Here is a 17,700-nt window from a genome sequence, read left to right as displayed (position 1 = left end):
TGAAATTAAGAGCACATAATATCTTCCTATTAACATCCCCTTTATCAAGTTGTATAAGCCACTTACAAAAATGCAACATTAGCCCTTATTATGACAAAGTTTGCATAACTTATCAATATCGATTTCTAGCCATCACAAGTACCAAAAAAAAAAAAAGCTCAAGAGATATCCTTAAGTATGAGTCAAGTAATATCTACACATAGTGACATAATTTAGAATTACTTAACTTAAATTACAAGAGACAAGCCTAAGCAAGCACCATATCCAAGTTAATGAAATAAACTAACATGATACCTAAAAATATTCATTTTGCATGAAGCTTCAATTCACACCATACATGTGAACACTATTGAAAATTGTCATGGTTTTTATCAAGAGGCAACATTTACTGGCCATGCTTGTCTTGTTTTTTTAACTCACAACGCTTGGATAATATGTAAAGGCATCTTTGAGACAGACTTGATCATTATGCCACTATTGATCAACCCATTATTCATGTAGTCCAAGAGCTTTGATGTCCACCTATACAATACCATGAACTATTAAGGCTTTCTAAGTGGAGTAATGAAATGAAATTCAAAACAAGATTTACACAATTAACCATCCAATTCTCACCAAATAGAGCTCTCTCTCTCTCTCTCTCTCTCTCTCTCTCTCTCTCTCTCTCTCTCTCTCTCTCTCAAAACACACCTCTAGCTTGTCCATCAACAAAGAAGCCCTCAAATCAAGAAAATTCACAACTTTGCAAGCACAATCAAATACTATTAACCATGTCATTGTGACAAATCATATCATCAACATATGAGCTCATATGCAAATTGTTGGGTTGAATCATGTAAAGAAAAGTTTAGCCATTAGAAGTTTAAACTTAAAAAGTATGTGTTATCCAAACTACTTCATCTCTATCCAATTGAACATAATGAGCTAGAAATTCTATTCAAAAGAACTCATGTCCATGGGTAGCACAAAACTATGCACTGTCCTACCATGTTGGTTGTGGAAACCCAAACAATATAGAGACGCACAACCTAGCACTTACCCAATTTTCATTCAACTTGAAGCACTCCAATCAACCATCTCAAAACTTCCAAACAAAGTTCTTCGTATTTGATAAGATTTCTTTACTGTATTTTCAATGGCCAATTAATATGCCAAAAAAGTAATACATTGTTATCCCAGCTATTGATAATTTCAAATTTTCAATGACCAACTAATATGCCAAAAAAGTTATGACACCTATTCATGAGTGCATGTTTTTAAATCGAATATGTAACTTTTGGCAAGATGTTCTAACTATTACAAATTTAGGCAATTGTAGAATTATCCATATTCGATTTAATTGTATTAATTTGGTTATGGAAAACAAAACCATATCACCCAAGGGCAACTGTGCGACTTATCAAAACTCTAACATGTTGCATATCAAATAATGAATCTGGTTTCTTTAATGCAAATGATTCACTCCTTTAATGGATCATCTCAAAAAAAGTTGTACGAACTTGATCAAAATACATTGAATAGGACAAATCAACACTTTGCAACTTATGAATTTGATGCTAATACTCCCAACTAAGGAGTCATAATCATCACCCTTGATTGATAAATCATATCTAGCACTTCTTGCAAATTTGTGAGCGGAAGGAAGGAACCAATTCACCCTATGCCTTTCATTATATGAGCTTTTGATCTTTTACCTCAACTTCTTGTTTTCGTAGTACTTAACTTCACACTTCTTGAGACTCTTCCTTCCCACAATTCTTAACCTTTCATTCGCACACCTCATCATTTTTCTCTTCCAAACAAGAAAATGGAACCATTGACACTTCTATGAATTTTGCAAAAACTAACACTTCTCACAAGTGCGACAAGTATTAGAGAGTTGCCCCTTCATGCAATAATACTCTAATTTGCAAAATCTCCCAAATATGATAAATCTACTACATCAATGAATGAGAATCCAAGTTCTAGGAAGTACGAGTGTGATGGTGCAATTAAAGAGGGACCTTTCCCCCAAGAGCCCAATGAGACTACGCAATGATTCAACCGCCTTATTTTCCATTTCAAGTGTCCTTGTGTGAGTGGCATGTTCTCCAATGAAGAGGGCGATAAACTAGTGGTGGATACAAGCAATGAGATCTTAAGATACCATACTTCAAGGAAAGGTTGTGGACATTGGATACACACACATCACAAAGTATTCAAATAGAGACTACGGATGTGAAAGTCACACCTCTATGAATTAGACTAGGAGCAAGGAGAGTTAAACTGGCTAACACTTATTAATTTCTCACCACTCATATTTCTTGTCATACAATACACCAACTGGCAAGGTAAAGAATACTCATGAATGGGTTTCCATCAAAAGAACACATTGGCTAGTGTAGAGCATCATCAAGCTTTCACAATAACCTTTCTAGAAGTGCCTTCAAAAATATATCAACCAGAGGAAAAGGGGGGAGGGCGGGCGCGGCGGATGGTTGATTGTGGAGGTTTGCACTTGGCAATTGGTTGCCACATATATAGTAGACTAGGATTCTTATATTTCACTCAACAATGTGTGGAGACTAGAAGCACTACCTTAGATGTACAAGGCTTCCTAGTCGATGTGGAGGTAGGGACTTCCAATGATCTACGCTACATGGATTGTCAATGGATCACCTAGGCGGCCACTTTCTTTAGCTCAACCAACTACGGGTAACACCACTTCTATGCCCTACAAGAGTATCCTCTCCACAATCCCGCCCAAACCACCTAGATTGATCTCTGTTATATATGCTATAACCACTTTTTGTTTCAACTAAGTTATTGAACTAATGTACTTTGATGGTCAACTATGAACTTGACACATTTATTGGGCAAAAATTAGGCAGTTATTTGGCAAATATTAAAGCACAAGTAACTACATCAAACCTCTAATACACAAAAACAAAACACGCACGAATCTTCAACGTGCATTTACAAGGAATTAGCCTTTTATTGTTGTCCCACCACTAATTAATGGCCATGGAGGGTATTTTTGTATCATGTCAATGCAAAACAATATAATATAACTCACATTGTAACTAATTTATCATGCACCAATCTAGCTGCAAATTGTTATTTGGTATACAACCCCATCCACCTCTAGAACATAATAGATTGTTTATCATGATTAATAGTTACAAGAATCATAACCAAATCATGGTATCGAACTAACTAGAAAACAAAATTAGTATACACCCCCAAGATACAACATAAGATATTACAAACTATGCACAATAGCTGTAACTATCATGAGCCATCTACATACATAGTCAAGGATGTGCTTCATCCGCTTCCAACAAGCAACAAAATTGACTGCTCATTTGTATTCTAGCCAAGTCAGCTAAAATAACGTGGGGCCATCAACTCAAACAACAAATGTAAAGTATTCATCCCCATCATGTGTGAGATAAAGATTATGGGCAAGTGTTCAGTATGGTTAAAGGCAGCCTCTATATGAAGATTTGAGCCAACTTAGAGAGTTGACAAGAAAACCAACAATATATTTGTAAGGCAATAGCTATAACTATCATGAGCCATCTACATACATAAAGGATGCGCTTCATCCACTTCCAACAAGCAACAAAATTGATTGCTGGTTTGTATACTAGCCAAGTCAACTCAAATAACATGGAAGTATCAACTCAAACAACAAATGTAAAGTATTCATCATCATCATGTGTAAGATAAAGATTATGGGCAAGTGTTTAGTATGGTTAAAGGCAGCCGCTATATGAAGATTTGAACCAACTTAGAGGTCTCACAAGAAAACCAACAATATATTTGTATGGCCAAGCATTAAGAGATGAGAAATGCAAAGAGAAATGGAACAATGTATCACTTGTGTATGGTGAATGTAAGAGAGACTCCTACCTACACAAAAAACTTGTAAAACTAGTAAAAATTTCAAAGCAATCTATCCTGGAATGATTGTAGTAACATCAGTGGATTCAACCCATTCTAGTAGGCAGTTGGGTCAAATACCACACACTCTCAAATCCAAAAGCTCACACCTAGCTGATATAGCCAAAGGGGATAGCCATAATAGCATACCCCCTCTTTTGTAACACGCCATCTATTCTGTACCATCATGTGTCTGTCCACTTTGTAGTACCCTCACGCTCTTGATTATTTAGCCTTAATATCTTCATTTGGGTACTGATGATGATGTATGTCAGATACATGATTTGGATTGTCTTATATGGACTCTAGTAGAGATGAATACAGCCTCTCTCTCTCTCTCTCTCTCTCTCTCTCTCTCTCTCTCTCTCAAGCGCACACGCACACATAAAAGTAGGACTCCTAACTCTGAAGTAGGACTTCTAAGGTAAAGCAGCCAGTAAAAAGGTACCCACTAATACTGTGGTGGCATTACTCCCGATTCCCAACATTCTGCAAAGGGGCTTTTGTGGCAGTATGAACCTTTAAAAACAGAATATGATTGGTTGAGAAGGCTTGGATTGCGCCATCTGCAGGTTGTGCTAGTATTGATCCTCTCCTACCATAGCACTCACTGGCCTATGTTGACCTCACAGCAGGAATGTCTGATCCTCTGATCTGTGACTAGCACAGCAAGCCTGCCAAAAGTTTTTCACTATGCTCTCAACATGCAAGCAAAGCCTTCCACATTCAAAGTTTGTGATGCAATCGAGAAATGTTAAAAGATGGAGTTAGCCCGCCACAAACTTTGATACAATTGACAATAGTTAAAGATTGAGTTACCCCTCCACTACACGGGCTGCTTAACCCTACACTTAACACTTGTGAACTAATCCAGAGTCAGGGCACACCTCAGACTGGCCTAGCCTCTTTGTGGGTTTAGGACCTTTTTCATTGATGGACCTTCTATTTGGGCAGTCAATGCCTGGTCACTTTGAGAGCTTTGACCTACAGTCTCGTCCATGTGCCTAAATATTGAGAAGCACTCTCTTGTATTTTCATCTCATCAAGTATGTTCCACTGTTGCTCACATTAGGTTTTGAGCTCTTATACTTGCCACCCTCTCTTTCTTTACAGCATTTATTGTCCTTTTAACATACCCTTCCTCCCTCCCTCCCTCTAAATGAACATATGGAACAGCTTGTCCTCAATCGCAAAGGGTCTGATGTTTTAGCTTTACATTGCCCATCCGTTAACTACTGCCTGCTTATCATTCAATTTGTGTTTCCATCCGTTCGGTGGATACGTGGGTTGCAAAGTCGTGAGGAAAGACAGATAGTCCAAACTCATGACCTTGGTTCCTCCAACGACCATTTAAAGTTTATCTGCCATATCACAATGTCTATAATGCCTGATCATTTGACCCAAGGATCCATCATGCAACAACTAATTATGATGGCATTGTCAGGTGTAGAGCATGTGTTTCACATCTAGCTAAGCCTTCTTCTCAAGAAAGTAGCCATACTAAAGAACAAACAGTTTAAAAGATTCAACACATTTAACTCCTACCAAATCTGCAGCAAATGACACTAGCAGGAACAGGTAACTCAAAACACAATTCTGCAAGTGCCAGGGGCCAGAAGCAGTTAAGTTGGCGTTAGAGACCCTTACCACTCAGACAGCTGGAGTTGTTTGCCGACCTCAACCTGGCAATACACTGCCATGTTAACATGGTGCAGATGGCTAAAAGAGGCATACATGGTAGCCACACAGCAACAGCATAATTGTTTCACACATGTGACCTCAGTCAGCCAGAAGGTCAACCAGATCAATGACACTCCATATATTATCATGAATATGGTGACACACTCCTATTCACATCATTCATACCTACAAATAATACCTGTCATAGTTGAGCCATATTTGTGCAGCGTTTCTCAGCCTACAGCCAGATGTTGAAAAGCCCAACTGCAATTGTATTTCAATAGACCTATTTGATTTTGCAATATGCCCATCATAAGCAATCGGGTGTGCTGCTCATTGTTGCAGAAAGTCTGCACTTCTGTGTTTGTGTAAATCATTCTAGCATGCATGAACCTTGGACAACTCATTTATTACACTAAAGCCCTATCACCACCCGGCCTTGGTGTTTGTGTCAACTGTATTTTATTTGTTTTACTCCCATTGTCCCCACTGGTTCTATTGATGCTGATTATCGGGCATGTCACATCAGACTACCCTAGATAAGGGAGGCGATAGACCCAACTTCGCAGGAGCAGTTAGGGAGAGTACCAAGACAGCACAACATTAGAAAGAGGGGGAGGCCCTGAGCAGCAGTACAGGTAGACCAAGGGCCAATGGAGACTAGTGAGAAAGCTTGCACCTTCTGGCCAAGGAGAGGCAGCAACTACGTTAGCAGCTACAGCAGGTGGCCCTCAGTCACTGGCCCCGAATCACAAGTGCCCCATGTGCCAAAGAGTCTAAACCCTGCATTATTGGCACAACTATGACTAGCATCCGCAAGGGCCCCCTTGGCTGTGAGACCCGACTCTCCAGCCCCTGATTGTAAGCCCCACACTGACTCAGTGAGGGACATTAGAAACCCTCTCCTCATCCACCTTTGGGCCTATCTTTCAGCCCCATCCATCTTTTCAACCCAAGATGCTCTGCGGAGGATTTGGTTGTTGATTGCAGCTAGATCCTATAGTATGAGCAGCAGTGAGCCTTGTGTCAGGTTCCTTTAATTATTCAGCTGAGTTTCTCTTCTCGCCTTCATTCTTTCTCATCTTGCTCATGTGCATCCTCTTCCGCCACCACCTCTCACATGGCATCATCGCCATAACTACCTAGCAAGCTTGTTGGACATTCATTGAAACCAACCTTCCTTTTGTGGATGGGTGGTAATTTCCTAATTACAACTTAGTTGCAATGGTAACATTTATTACAAAATTGAGAAATGCAAATTAACTTACAATCTTGGACAATGGACACCCTATTGGCCCCAAAACTAGCATCCCTTTCGGTATTTATTTAACTTGATTGAAGAAGAAATTGATGTACAATGGGATTCTCCCAATCCATTTCGGTATTCCAACTTCCATTGCTGTCCAAAGTGACCAACAAGTCTCCAATCTGATTTGCCCCTTGATTCAGGCAGTCAATTGGCCTTCACCGAATTTGATGGCGATGGAAAATGCCCAAAATTCATTGATTTGCCGGTCCCTCCACTTGAATTTGACTAAAAACAACTTCAACTCTATTGAATCCAAGACTTGGAGCTTCCAATTTTTGGCACACTTCTCGAGGCTACTATTAAACCCTAATTTCTATTGTAGACTAGAATTTACAACACAGAAAGCTGAAATTTCTCAACCTTTGGTGATCTCAATGCTATAATCTTCAGAGTAAGGCTATAGAAAGGCTAGGAGATGAGATGAAATGTTGAGGAGAGAGAAAATTTAGACTTTCTTCACGAGGAACTAAAGAAAATCTGTCATTTACTACTGTTGCCCTGTCTCAACAACTTGTAGATGCAAAGAACTGAAGAACATCAATCATTTGCTCGTGCTGCCCTATCTCAACAGCTTGTACAAGTTGTCACCTGTTGTTGATTGGTCTTCTCCTACCCTTAGGTGCCTTAGAAGGTCCTCCAATGGCTGCAAATTAAACCAACAGCCTCTCCTCCCTCTCTCTTGCAGGCTGAATACACTAAAATGCCTCTCTTCAGCCTCTAAAGACGTTTTTCAGTCTTGCATGGATATTTTTGACAAGTGGCAATCTTCCCAAATGGTTTTTCCAGCATTATCTATAATTAAATATTGCTTTTAGATCTTCAAATACTGAATTAATCTATAAATTATTTTGGTGCCATCAGATTGGTGTTAGGTACCATTAAACGCCACTTCTCCAGTGTCATCAACTGACACTTATAGCCAAATGAATAACCCAGGCCAACAATTGGCACCATACCACCACGTACCTATGCAATATAACTTATAGTAACTTTTGCCTTTGACATCCCGTGATTTCCTCGGGTCCCAGGCTCGTAAATTTACTCTAACCCCAAGTACACTCACATGTGCAACATTACTTAACCATGTGATTAAAAATTAATCCACATGTTAAGTAAGGTTTCAAAAATACATATCCTCATGACATTCATTACTAATTAGCAACCTTCCTCTCTCTTCACTACAACTGCCTTTCCTATCATCTGCCCCTTTTACAACCCTTGGTCTTGCTGCCTATCTATCTTCAACAATCCTCTTCTTCCACAACCTACATTTTAGCTTATTGCTGCCCATGAGTGATGGGTGCCATCTGTTCCAGCAGCTGCCACTGCCCCTCCGTCTGTTCCATCCCGCATTTTGCTGCCCGACCTGCATTTGGCCGCCTGACTGCTTGCTGGACATCCTGGAGGGCTGAAAGACCTATGTTTGCTACTAGAATGCTTGTTGACCATCCCAAAAGGCAGGTTCACCTGTGTTTCTGCCTGGAAAGGGCTCTGGGTGCTGTGTTTGCATCTGAAGGAGTGCTTGTCGCTGCATTCCTGCTTGGACAGCAGTGGATGCTGAGCACTTTGCAGTGGACACCTCATTTTTTGTGCAATGTGCAACATTGAAGGTGTATCTTTGAAGTTCTCTCGACAAAGGATTTTCAGTATGATGCATCTTCTTCTACCAGTTCTTCTCAGCTTACTACAGTGGCCATGAGGTCTCAACCTCACGTCTCTCTACTTGCACTGTCGGTGCAAGTGTCTGAAGTAGTAGACTAGAAGAAAACAAATCAAGATGCCACATATTGGGAGTTTGAAAGAGGCTGTTGGAAGTGTAGGAGTGAGCTGCACTCTCTTTAGAAGGTGTCTCTCACACTTATCTTTCCATCGCAAGCTCTCAAGCTCCATACTTTACTCTTCAAGCTCTACTCAAGCAAGCTCCACTCTCTGCCTCTCAAGCCAGCTCTTCCTCTTACTCTTCGTCTACCTCTCTCCTACCACTTCCTCTTCCTCTTTCTCTACCTCTACCTCTTACCTCTCTTATCACCCCCTCCTCTTACCTCTCTTACCACCACCTTATCCTCTAGTGTCTACCTCCTGCCTTCCCAAGTCTTCCCTACTTCTAGCACTAGCCTCTTAACTATATCTCCTCTTCGTTCCCTTCCCCGACCTCTACCTCTACTTCTATCTAGTTTTAGAAACAGAAAGAACCAGAGCAAAGTTTATACCATTTTAAATTTTGGTGAAAATATAGTTTCGAAATATATAAATTATGTACACATACATAGAATATAGACAAGAGAATTAGCACTAAGCATACTAGAGTCAGTCAACAATCTTAAGACAATGGACATGACTGGTTCAAAAACACAAGATGCATGATTCACAACTTCACATAGTCCTCCAACTTGAAGACTCTAGAATTGTGAAATTCATAATTACAATATTTTTTAAACGACAAAAAAGGAAATTTTTTTGCTCCAGAAATATTTGGGCCTGAAAGGCGTTTTAAGAAAAAAGGCCAAAGCACCATTCTGTTTCACAATCACAATGCCTAAGACTCTTCATGAAGCCTTCACCTTGCACATCTCACATTGAGAGCCACAAATACAACCAATGCCTATGGATGGACTTGCAAGTATTATGGAAAGATCCAAACCAGTAGTATAACTAGGCTTCTTATCTGCAATCAGCATTTGGTAAAACCCTGATTTACAACTAAATACAGCAAGCAATTTTGCCATAAATAAATGATATAATGAAACTCGACACTTCAACAGCTTTGGGTAGATTGCCCTCATGAGAAGAGACGAGCCACCACCAATTGCCCCAAAGACCTTGGCACCCCTTCTGGTAATTCTTTTTCATTAGTTCCAAAACTTGATGAGCTACAACAAGGTCCACGCTCTGAAATTGGGAAGAGCAGGCTAAGAACTTGAAATTCCTCTGAGTTCCATCAACTGGAATCTCCCCATATTCCAACAAATCGAGGCTCGATTCCTCTCACTTCTGAAACAACTTGGTGTCTCTGCAAACAGCAACCCTAATCCTCAAGTTTCCCCTTGATTTGAGTGCCAAGGGAACCAAATTGAATCTTTTGTAGCTTGCAATTCAACCTTACTATAGGCCAACAAATAACTTTCAATCTGCTGTCCACTGACTGAATTTACAGTAGCAACCTTCGAGTGCCAAGGGAACCAAATTGAATCTTTTCTAGCTTGCAATTCAACCTTACTATAGGCCAACAAATAACTTCCAATCTGCTGTCCACTGACTGAATTTACAGCAGCAACCTTCATGCATAGCTGAAACATGCATGCACACATCCCAAGGTTGTGCCCTAATTCTTGTTCATTACAGGCCTGAGCTCAATAAAATCACAACACTACTTCAGCTCCAAAAGATGAGGCTTCAAACAAGCAATTTCTCCACAAAACTTTAATGCATCAGGCACGGAGGTCAGAGCAGCAGTAAAAGAGAAATTACAGATTGTTCAGGCTCTGAACAGTGTACAGCAGCAATCATCTGCCCCAGATAGATAACAACAGCTGTCATTTTCCCAAATTGATGCCCCAGATCAAGTCACCACCACAGATTAGGGTTCAACTACAGTTGCTAGCCCCAATTAGGGCTCCCTTGCTGACACTAGCCCCAGTTTAGAGTTCAGCCGCTGTCAATAGCTCTAGATCAGTACTCAGCTGGCATCTCCAACCTCCAAACTGCCCTCCACAACCTTTTCTAGCCTTGCAAGCATGATCCAAAAAGGAACTGATTGCCACATGGCAAATCAGCCCCTAACACTTGGCAGACCTACCCATGCAAACTCCAGCCCAGAACTGAATTTCCAGCCAATTATAGATTCAGAAAATTGAAATTGATTAGCCTAAAAAAACATTTGGCCACTACTAAGCCTCAATTTTGAATCTCTTTTCTCTTTGAACCTGAAATTGTTTCAAACTTACCAACTTTTTTCAAACCTTTGACCAAACCGTTAAATAATCTGCTTCCCTAAGCCCTGTAATACCAAACGTCATTCCCAAGGGGGTATTCGATGTCTTTGGCCAAGATCTAACTGAAGTACCCACTCGCATTCGTCCTTCACAACTGCTGCTAATATCCCCCACTGCCCAAACTAGGGTTGTTCACTATGACCTACATTCAACTAAATCTCACATGTACACAGCACATGCACAACTTAACTATCTTAAGAGCAGTAAGTTAAAAATTCACGACCTCATGAGCCTTATCCATTTGTCAAACTGGGGTATGAAAGGCAGCCCATTTCCAAAAATCCCTCAAATGATGGCTGATGAGATAATCAAGAAGCATTCCCCTATTTCAAAGGCATATACGCATCTAGTAGGTTCCCGCAAGCATGGCCCAAGCTCAAGAGGAGATCATCTCACCTGACACACCCAACACATATACATGCATGGCCAACCCTTCCACTAGGACTACTATTGAAAAAAGCCTTCCTTCTTGGAAAGGGTGGTAATTTCATGATCAAGCACTTAATTACAGCAATCAGCAAATAAACATAAATTGAAATGCACAATTTACCTTAATAATCTTGGACAATAGACGCCCTATTGGCCCTAAAACCGGTGCCCCTTTCGGTATTTCTTTAACTTCAATTGCCAATGGGTGTATTACAAGCCAAGATTCCATGATCTCCTTGGCTGATCCAATAGCCCCTTACTAATCCAACAAGCAGCAAATAAATTGGGCACTTTGCCCCTTGATTTTCACCTAGGACTTGCTCTAACTAGACCCAACTAGCCAAATGATGCTCCAAATTTACAATGGATGGCTAGGCATCTAAAATCCCTAACAATACAACAAATTGCATGTGCTGGTTTCACTATATGATGCCTTATCTTGTTGGCACAGGTCTCCAGGTGGCTGCTAAACCCTAATTTCTGCAAAAATTCAAGGCTTATGGCAGAGATCCCTTTGCTGTCCACCAAATTTGGCTGAGTTCTTCTAAGAATGGCTAGGAAAAGCTGAGATCTCCCAAGAATGGATTTGGAGAATGTGAGAGAAAGCCAAGATGAGAGAGAAATATGATTTTCTTCACAAGAAAACCCTAAAGTCTGGCCTGCAGGCACCTCTAAGATATTGTCACCTGACCAACAATGCTATTGCCAACCTTGGAAGGTGTTTCTCTGCTATCCTCTACCTGCTGAGGCCCCCATATGGCTGTCTTCTACAGCAAATTGATGTTCTTTTATCAGAAAATGGACCAACATCTTCCTCCCTCTCTCTCTCTCTCCCAGCTAACTGAATGACTCAGACCCACAACCCCTAAAAACGTTTTCTTAGTTTACATGGGCATTTTTCCTAAGTGGCAACCTTCTAAACCCATTTTTCAATATTATCCACCTATTTAATTAATTTTTTAAATTAAATAATATTGAAAATATATTTCAATCCTTCTAACCTTGCCCAAAATTAAATGTGTCTATCCATAATTAAATTGGCTAGACCATTTGCAACCTAAAGTGGTCACCAACCTTTGTTCACCCTTAGACTAGTATTAATTAATTAATTAATGCTACTCCCTAGTATCACCACTGACACTTATTGGCCAAGCAACTGTCCTAAGGTCAAAACTAACACCAACTAACCACCAAAACCTAGTTGGCATAACTTATCACAACTTTTGCCTTTGACACCCACTGCATCCTCAAGGTCCTTGGCTTGCTACTATGAAATAACAGTCATATGCATCACATACTAAACAACCTTGCATATTTGATTAATAACTTAATCAAATGTTAGATTAAAGCATCTCAAAATTTCACGTTCTTGTGACAAACCTCTCCCTTAAAATCCTTGCAATCGTCTTTGATTGCACTGTATTGTGCCATAGTAAAGCATAGTCCACTATTGTTTCCATAAGGCATCACAATCACAACATTAGCCGTTGTTGTCTAACCATGCCACATGCCCCAAACCTACTAAAATTTCTCAACCAGCATAAATACGATATAGCTCTGAAAAACATTCCAAAATTGTTGCTAAAAACTCATTGGATGCATCCATAACTCATGTTTATCAACTGTTCTGACTTCACAACCATAGTAAAGCATATTCTAAACATAAACTGTGGCTAAAACAATCAATGGCATTTACTAGCAGGCTACTATCCATGGAACCAACTGCTGAGCATAATCTGATCATAAACTGAACATCTATTGATTTGAGAACTGATCACAAACTATTGCAAATGTGGTCCCAAATTGATCACAAACTCATTACAAAAATTAATGTAAAACTTATTTCAAAGAGACCATAGACGGTTCTCTAATTGATCAAAAACTGAATTGAAACTAATCGAAATTTTCATCTCAAAACTAAGATAAGAGCTCATACCCAATTGATCATGAATTGAACCCAAACTTATATAAAAGTATAGTCTCAGAGCCGCAATAACAACCATACTCATCTGCATATATCTCAAAGTAACTAGTTCACTGAGTAGTGACCCCATAGCAGACATATTGTCAGCACAATACCTTGGATACATGCTGAATACATCCAAGATCCACTACATACGACAGTTGTCCACAACTCGAGGAGTGGAAGTGCTACCTCCCCCTTGAGCATCAAATAATACTCCAAACCCTTGCTCTACTGAATCTAACTGAGCCCGAACTAAAGTCGGCTCTAGCTGAAAGACATCTAGGTAAAGTTTATAACTAAGGATGGTTTGTCAAATCATCCTCTTCCATTCATTTTGTATCCATTGGCAAATAATTCTAAAACTTTACTAAACATCTTTTGCAAACTTTATCTCTAGCCTTTGTTTTTTTATGTGACAAGATCTGCCCAAGTACCAAATTCTCATCCAAATTCTCATCCAAATTCTCAACCTCAAGCTGAACTTCAACATATCCTCTGGTACATCACCATGAAAAGGTCTCAACAAATTGACATGAAAGGCATTGTGTATCCGCCAATGTGAAGGTAATTTCAGCCAATATGCCATATCCTTGATCTTTTCCAACATCTGAAAGAGCCCACAGTATCTCATATTCAACTTCGGATACAATCTCTTTTTTTATTTCATCTTTTTCAACCTTGCCTTTTCAAAATACAGCAATACATAATCACCCTCCGCAAACTACAAAGCACGTCTATAGCAATCAACTGTCTTCTTTTGCTTTTCCTATGATCTCTAAAGTGCATATTTTATCTTTACATAGGCTACATCCAAGCTTTCTACATAACAATCAGCCTCGAATATCTTATCCTTAGTCTGCAAGATAGGTAGTACCTTCTTACCACCCTCAACCACCTTAACTAGAGCTTTGTCAATGAAACTACGCACTATATTGTCATATGCAAACTCAACTAATGGCAAATATTATTTCCATTATGTCTTGTGGTCTTAAACATAGCACCTCAAAAGATCTAACACTATGGAATTGGCTTCCTCAAACTGCCTATCTATCTGTAGATGAAAGGATGATGAGAATTTCAATATGGTATCCATATTCTCAAACAACCCCTTTCAAAATAAGCTAGTCATCCGAGAATCTTGATCACTGACGATTGACTCTAGAATGCCATGATACTTAAAGATATACTGCAAAAACAATCATGCCATATGATCACCCTTTATTTTCTTCTTCACTGGAATGAAATAGGTCTATTGTAGATGTCCTTTGTCAAGGCCTATCTAAAATAGATAAGGGCTACAACAAGCCCAACACCTTTTGCCTATCGTGCTTTACCTTCTGACATACGATGCATATCCTAACAAATTGCTCTATATCATACCTCAAAGTTGGCCAATAAAAGAAATACTCCACCACCTTAACTACGGCATCAACACTCCACTGCCTTAACTGTAGCATCAATACCTCTGTATCCTACATAGACGAGAGCATGACTTTCAATGATAACTCTAGGCCTCAACTACTTTGTGACACACAGTCATTCATACATCATCAAAAATCCATCTCTAAGCACAAAGTGCTCATGCCTCTAGCTATTGCAAAGCTGATCGTAAACACAAGCAAAGTCTAATTGCTCTTTCATGGCATCCAACTAAGTCTGATAAACCATACTGATGGTTGAAATTTGTGGCTTACGTGACAGTGCATCGGCACAATATTCTTTTTACTATCAATATATACAATCTAAAAATGACACATAGAGAGAATATTTGCCCATCTCATAGGTTTCTCTAACAACTTTGTCTGCGTCAGAAAGTACCTCAAAGTCTAATGATCTGTCTACATTGTAAAATCAGCTCCCAACAAATAATGTTTCCATGTAGACAGTACATGAATTACAACCAATAACTCTTTCTCATAGACCTGCAAATTTTTCTCTGCACCGTAGAGAATTCAGCTCTCATAAGCCACAATATAACCATCTTGTATAAGAACAATCCCAATGCTATTGCCACATACATCACACTAAGCAACAAATAACTTCCTTGGATTAAGCAACACAAGCATAAGATTTGAAGTCATCTTTCCTTTAACTTTTCAAATGCTGAAATTTACATTATTGTCCATCAAAACGGTATATTCTTCTTCTATAAAGCAAGCAATGGAGATGCAATTTCAGCAAACCCGCCTAAACTTCCTATGAAAAGAACATAAACCCAATAAGCTACGGATTGCATGCACATTTTTTAAAGGTGACCATGATCATATTGTCTCAACCTTTGCAAGGTCCATACAAATATCATCAAGTGATACAATATGTCTCAAAAGTGAATTTCATACAAAAAATTGTCACTTTTCTTATCATTGATAGCCAGCCTATACTTGTGCAATTCATTGAACACAATGTCCAAGTATCTTCTATGCTCTGTCTCATTATTTTAATAGACAATCACATCATCAAAGAAAGTGTCCACAAATCCTTTATGTGACTTGAAAATATAATCTATCATCCGATTAAAAGTGACAAGAGCATTTGTAAGCCCAAATGGCATGACAAAAAACTTATATAATCCAAAAGATGTCTGAAAAGCTATCTTAAGCACATCCTCTGGTCTACTGTGTATTTAATGATATCCATTTTTCAAATCTATACGGATGAATATGGCTACCCTCTACAATCTATCCATAACATCATCAATCCGAAAGATCGAAAACCGATTATTTATTGTGATCTTGAAATTTAAACCTACCAACTTCATTTCATGCATTAGGGACAACCCCCTTTGGAACCTATGCACCTATATACCTGTATAGACGATGATCACCTGCCCACTCCACCTCACCACCCTCTCACACTCCCTCTCTTGCAATGGAGAGTTACCAGCAATGACCACATCACATCTAGAAAGCTAAAGAAGAAAGGGTTGCCAAGTCTTTTCCTCGATCTAAAAAAGACAAGCATGTCTGTATCTTGACCTTAGCCTTGGCCGGAGGATCCAAGTCGGAGTCTAACAATAGATATATCAAAATGAGGCACATAATGAAAAGCCATGGTGATGATAGAAGAGATCAGTATAAAGAACAGAGAAGATTATAGAAGATGGAGAAATGCAAGAGATGGTTTTATATCAAAGTGTGTAAGCACAAAGTATTTGAGAAAGATCTATGTCCCATCCTTTTTGGAGATACAAGAGTTCAAGGTTCTATATTCACTCTGCACATATTGTGTTTACTAAATTGAGCATTGTATTATTCATCCATCTTCATTATCTCTGAGTTCCTCTTCACCTCTGAATTCTATTGGTATCATTTTGTGCTTTCCAATACATTTCTATTCATCTTCTATATTCGGGTATTTCCAATTATCTGCGTTGAACCTTGGGAGATACTTTCCAAGTTTCCTTCATGCTAGTTGTCTTTTAGAGATTAAGTGCAAGTGTTTTTGTCTTCTCAAGCCCTAGTTCTGTATATTGGCATTCGGGAATATACACCACAATTTCTTCACGACAACTCTAACATGTGCAACTGTGGTGATCTTACTCGAAACGCCAGCTACCTGTATCAGAAGTCGTAGCACCGGCCACCTTTCTCCCAATCGCCGTACCGCGTTGGCTCTGGTCCCTTTGGACCTCCGATTTCTCCAGTTTTAGAGTTTTTGTACTCTTGCGCTTCTTCTTCTTCGTCCTCCTCCTCCTCGTCCTGCAGAGATGGGGGTGATGGAGAAGGTTGTGCCGCTGGAAACTCCTCGGAAGTAGATTTCTGCTCTTCCTGGTGGGAGACTACTGTGGAGAACGCTTCGCGAAGGACAGAAAACTCTTTCATAGCCAGAGAACAGGAAGAAGACGTTGGAACGATCAACCTAACGCACCTAACACCAGCTCTAGCCATTGCTAAACATTAAAAACGCCTGTACTGCAGTTTTGGTGATATCAAGGATTTGGGCCACACTCGGCAGGCCAACCACGGTCTCATCAAACTTGTCCCTAAGTCGGCCCCGAGAACGAAACCAGCTACCTGGCGTCCCTTAACTATGTTAAATTTCACATATAAGATCTACTTAAAAGCTCTGGCTCAACGGATTAAATTCCTCCTAGGGAGGATAGTCTATGAAAAGCAATTCGGATTCATAAATGGCAGGAAATTTCAAGACGCCATCCTCAACCTAGTCTTGTCAATTGATCTTGCACTGACACACAACTTTGAGTTTGTCATGGTCAATGTCGATCTGGATAAGGCATATAACCGTATTAATTGGGTCTTCATCAAGAGGGTATTGGAGCACTTTAAGTTTGGGCCGATGTTTATATTCATGGTGGACTCACTGTTCATAAATGTGCAAGCATCCATTAGCATCAATGGGGGGGGTAACCAGATCCTTCCCACTCAAAAGATCTATTCGGC

General features: G+C 39.6%; 1 protein-coding gene across 3 annotated transcripts; it reads right to left on the bottom strand.

Annotated features, from left to right (window-relative positions):
• Window positions 1–203: 203 nt before the first annotated feature.
• LOC148028215 (succinate dehydrogenase assembly factor) lies at window positions 204–17,319 on the bottom strand. Of its 3 annotated transcripts, none has more exons than XM_087689990.1 (2): window positions 16,856–17,319; window positions 204–539 (listed from the first exon to the last, which is right to left on the bottom strand). In XM_087689990.1, exon 1 carries the CDS (start codon window positions 17,185–17,187, stop codon window positions 16,861–16,863), a length of 327 nt encoding a protein of 108 aa, XP_087546116.1. In that variant the 5' UTR covers window positions 17,188–17,319; the 3' UTR covers window positions 204–539; window positions 16,856–16,860. The 3 variants fall into 3 exon arrangements, with proteins under 3 accessions (XP_087546116.1, XP_087546115.1, XP_087546117.1); XM_087689989.1 differs by having other exon boundaries at window positions 204–522; window positions 16,856–17,313; XM_087689991.1 differs by lacking the exon at window positions 204–539 and adding an exon at window positions 10,414–10,731.
• Window positions 17,320–17,700: the final 381 nt, after the last annotated feature.

The sequence above is a fragment of the Lygodium microphyllum genome, chromosome 12 (genome assembly GCF_053477565.2).
Source record: "Lygodium microphyllum isolate KBCC chromosome 12, Lygodium_microphyllum_v1.1.10, whole genome shotgun sequence".
Taxonomy (NCBI): Eukaryota; Viridiplantae; Streptophyta; class Polypodiopsida; order Schizaeales; family Lygodiaceae; genus Lygodium; species Lygodium microphyllum.
Note: the sequence above shows the minus strand (reverse complement) of the source record. Positions and strands in the feature narration are given on the sequence as shown.

Coding starts and splice junctions, on each gene's coding strand:
- LOC148028215 (XM_087689990.1), bottom strand. CDS start 17,187: ATGGCTAGAGCTGGTGTTAGGTGCGTTAGGTTGATCGTTCCAACGTCT.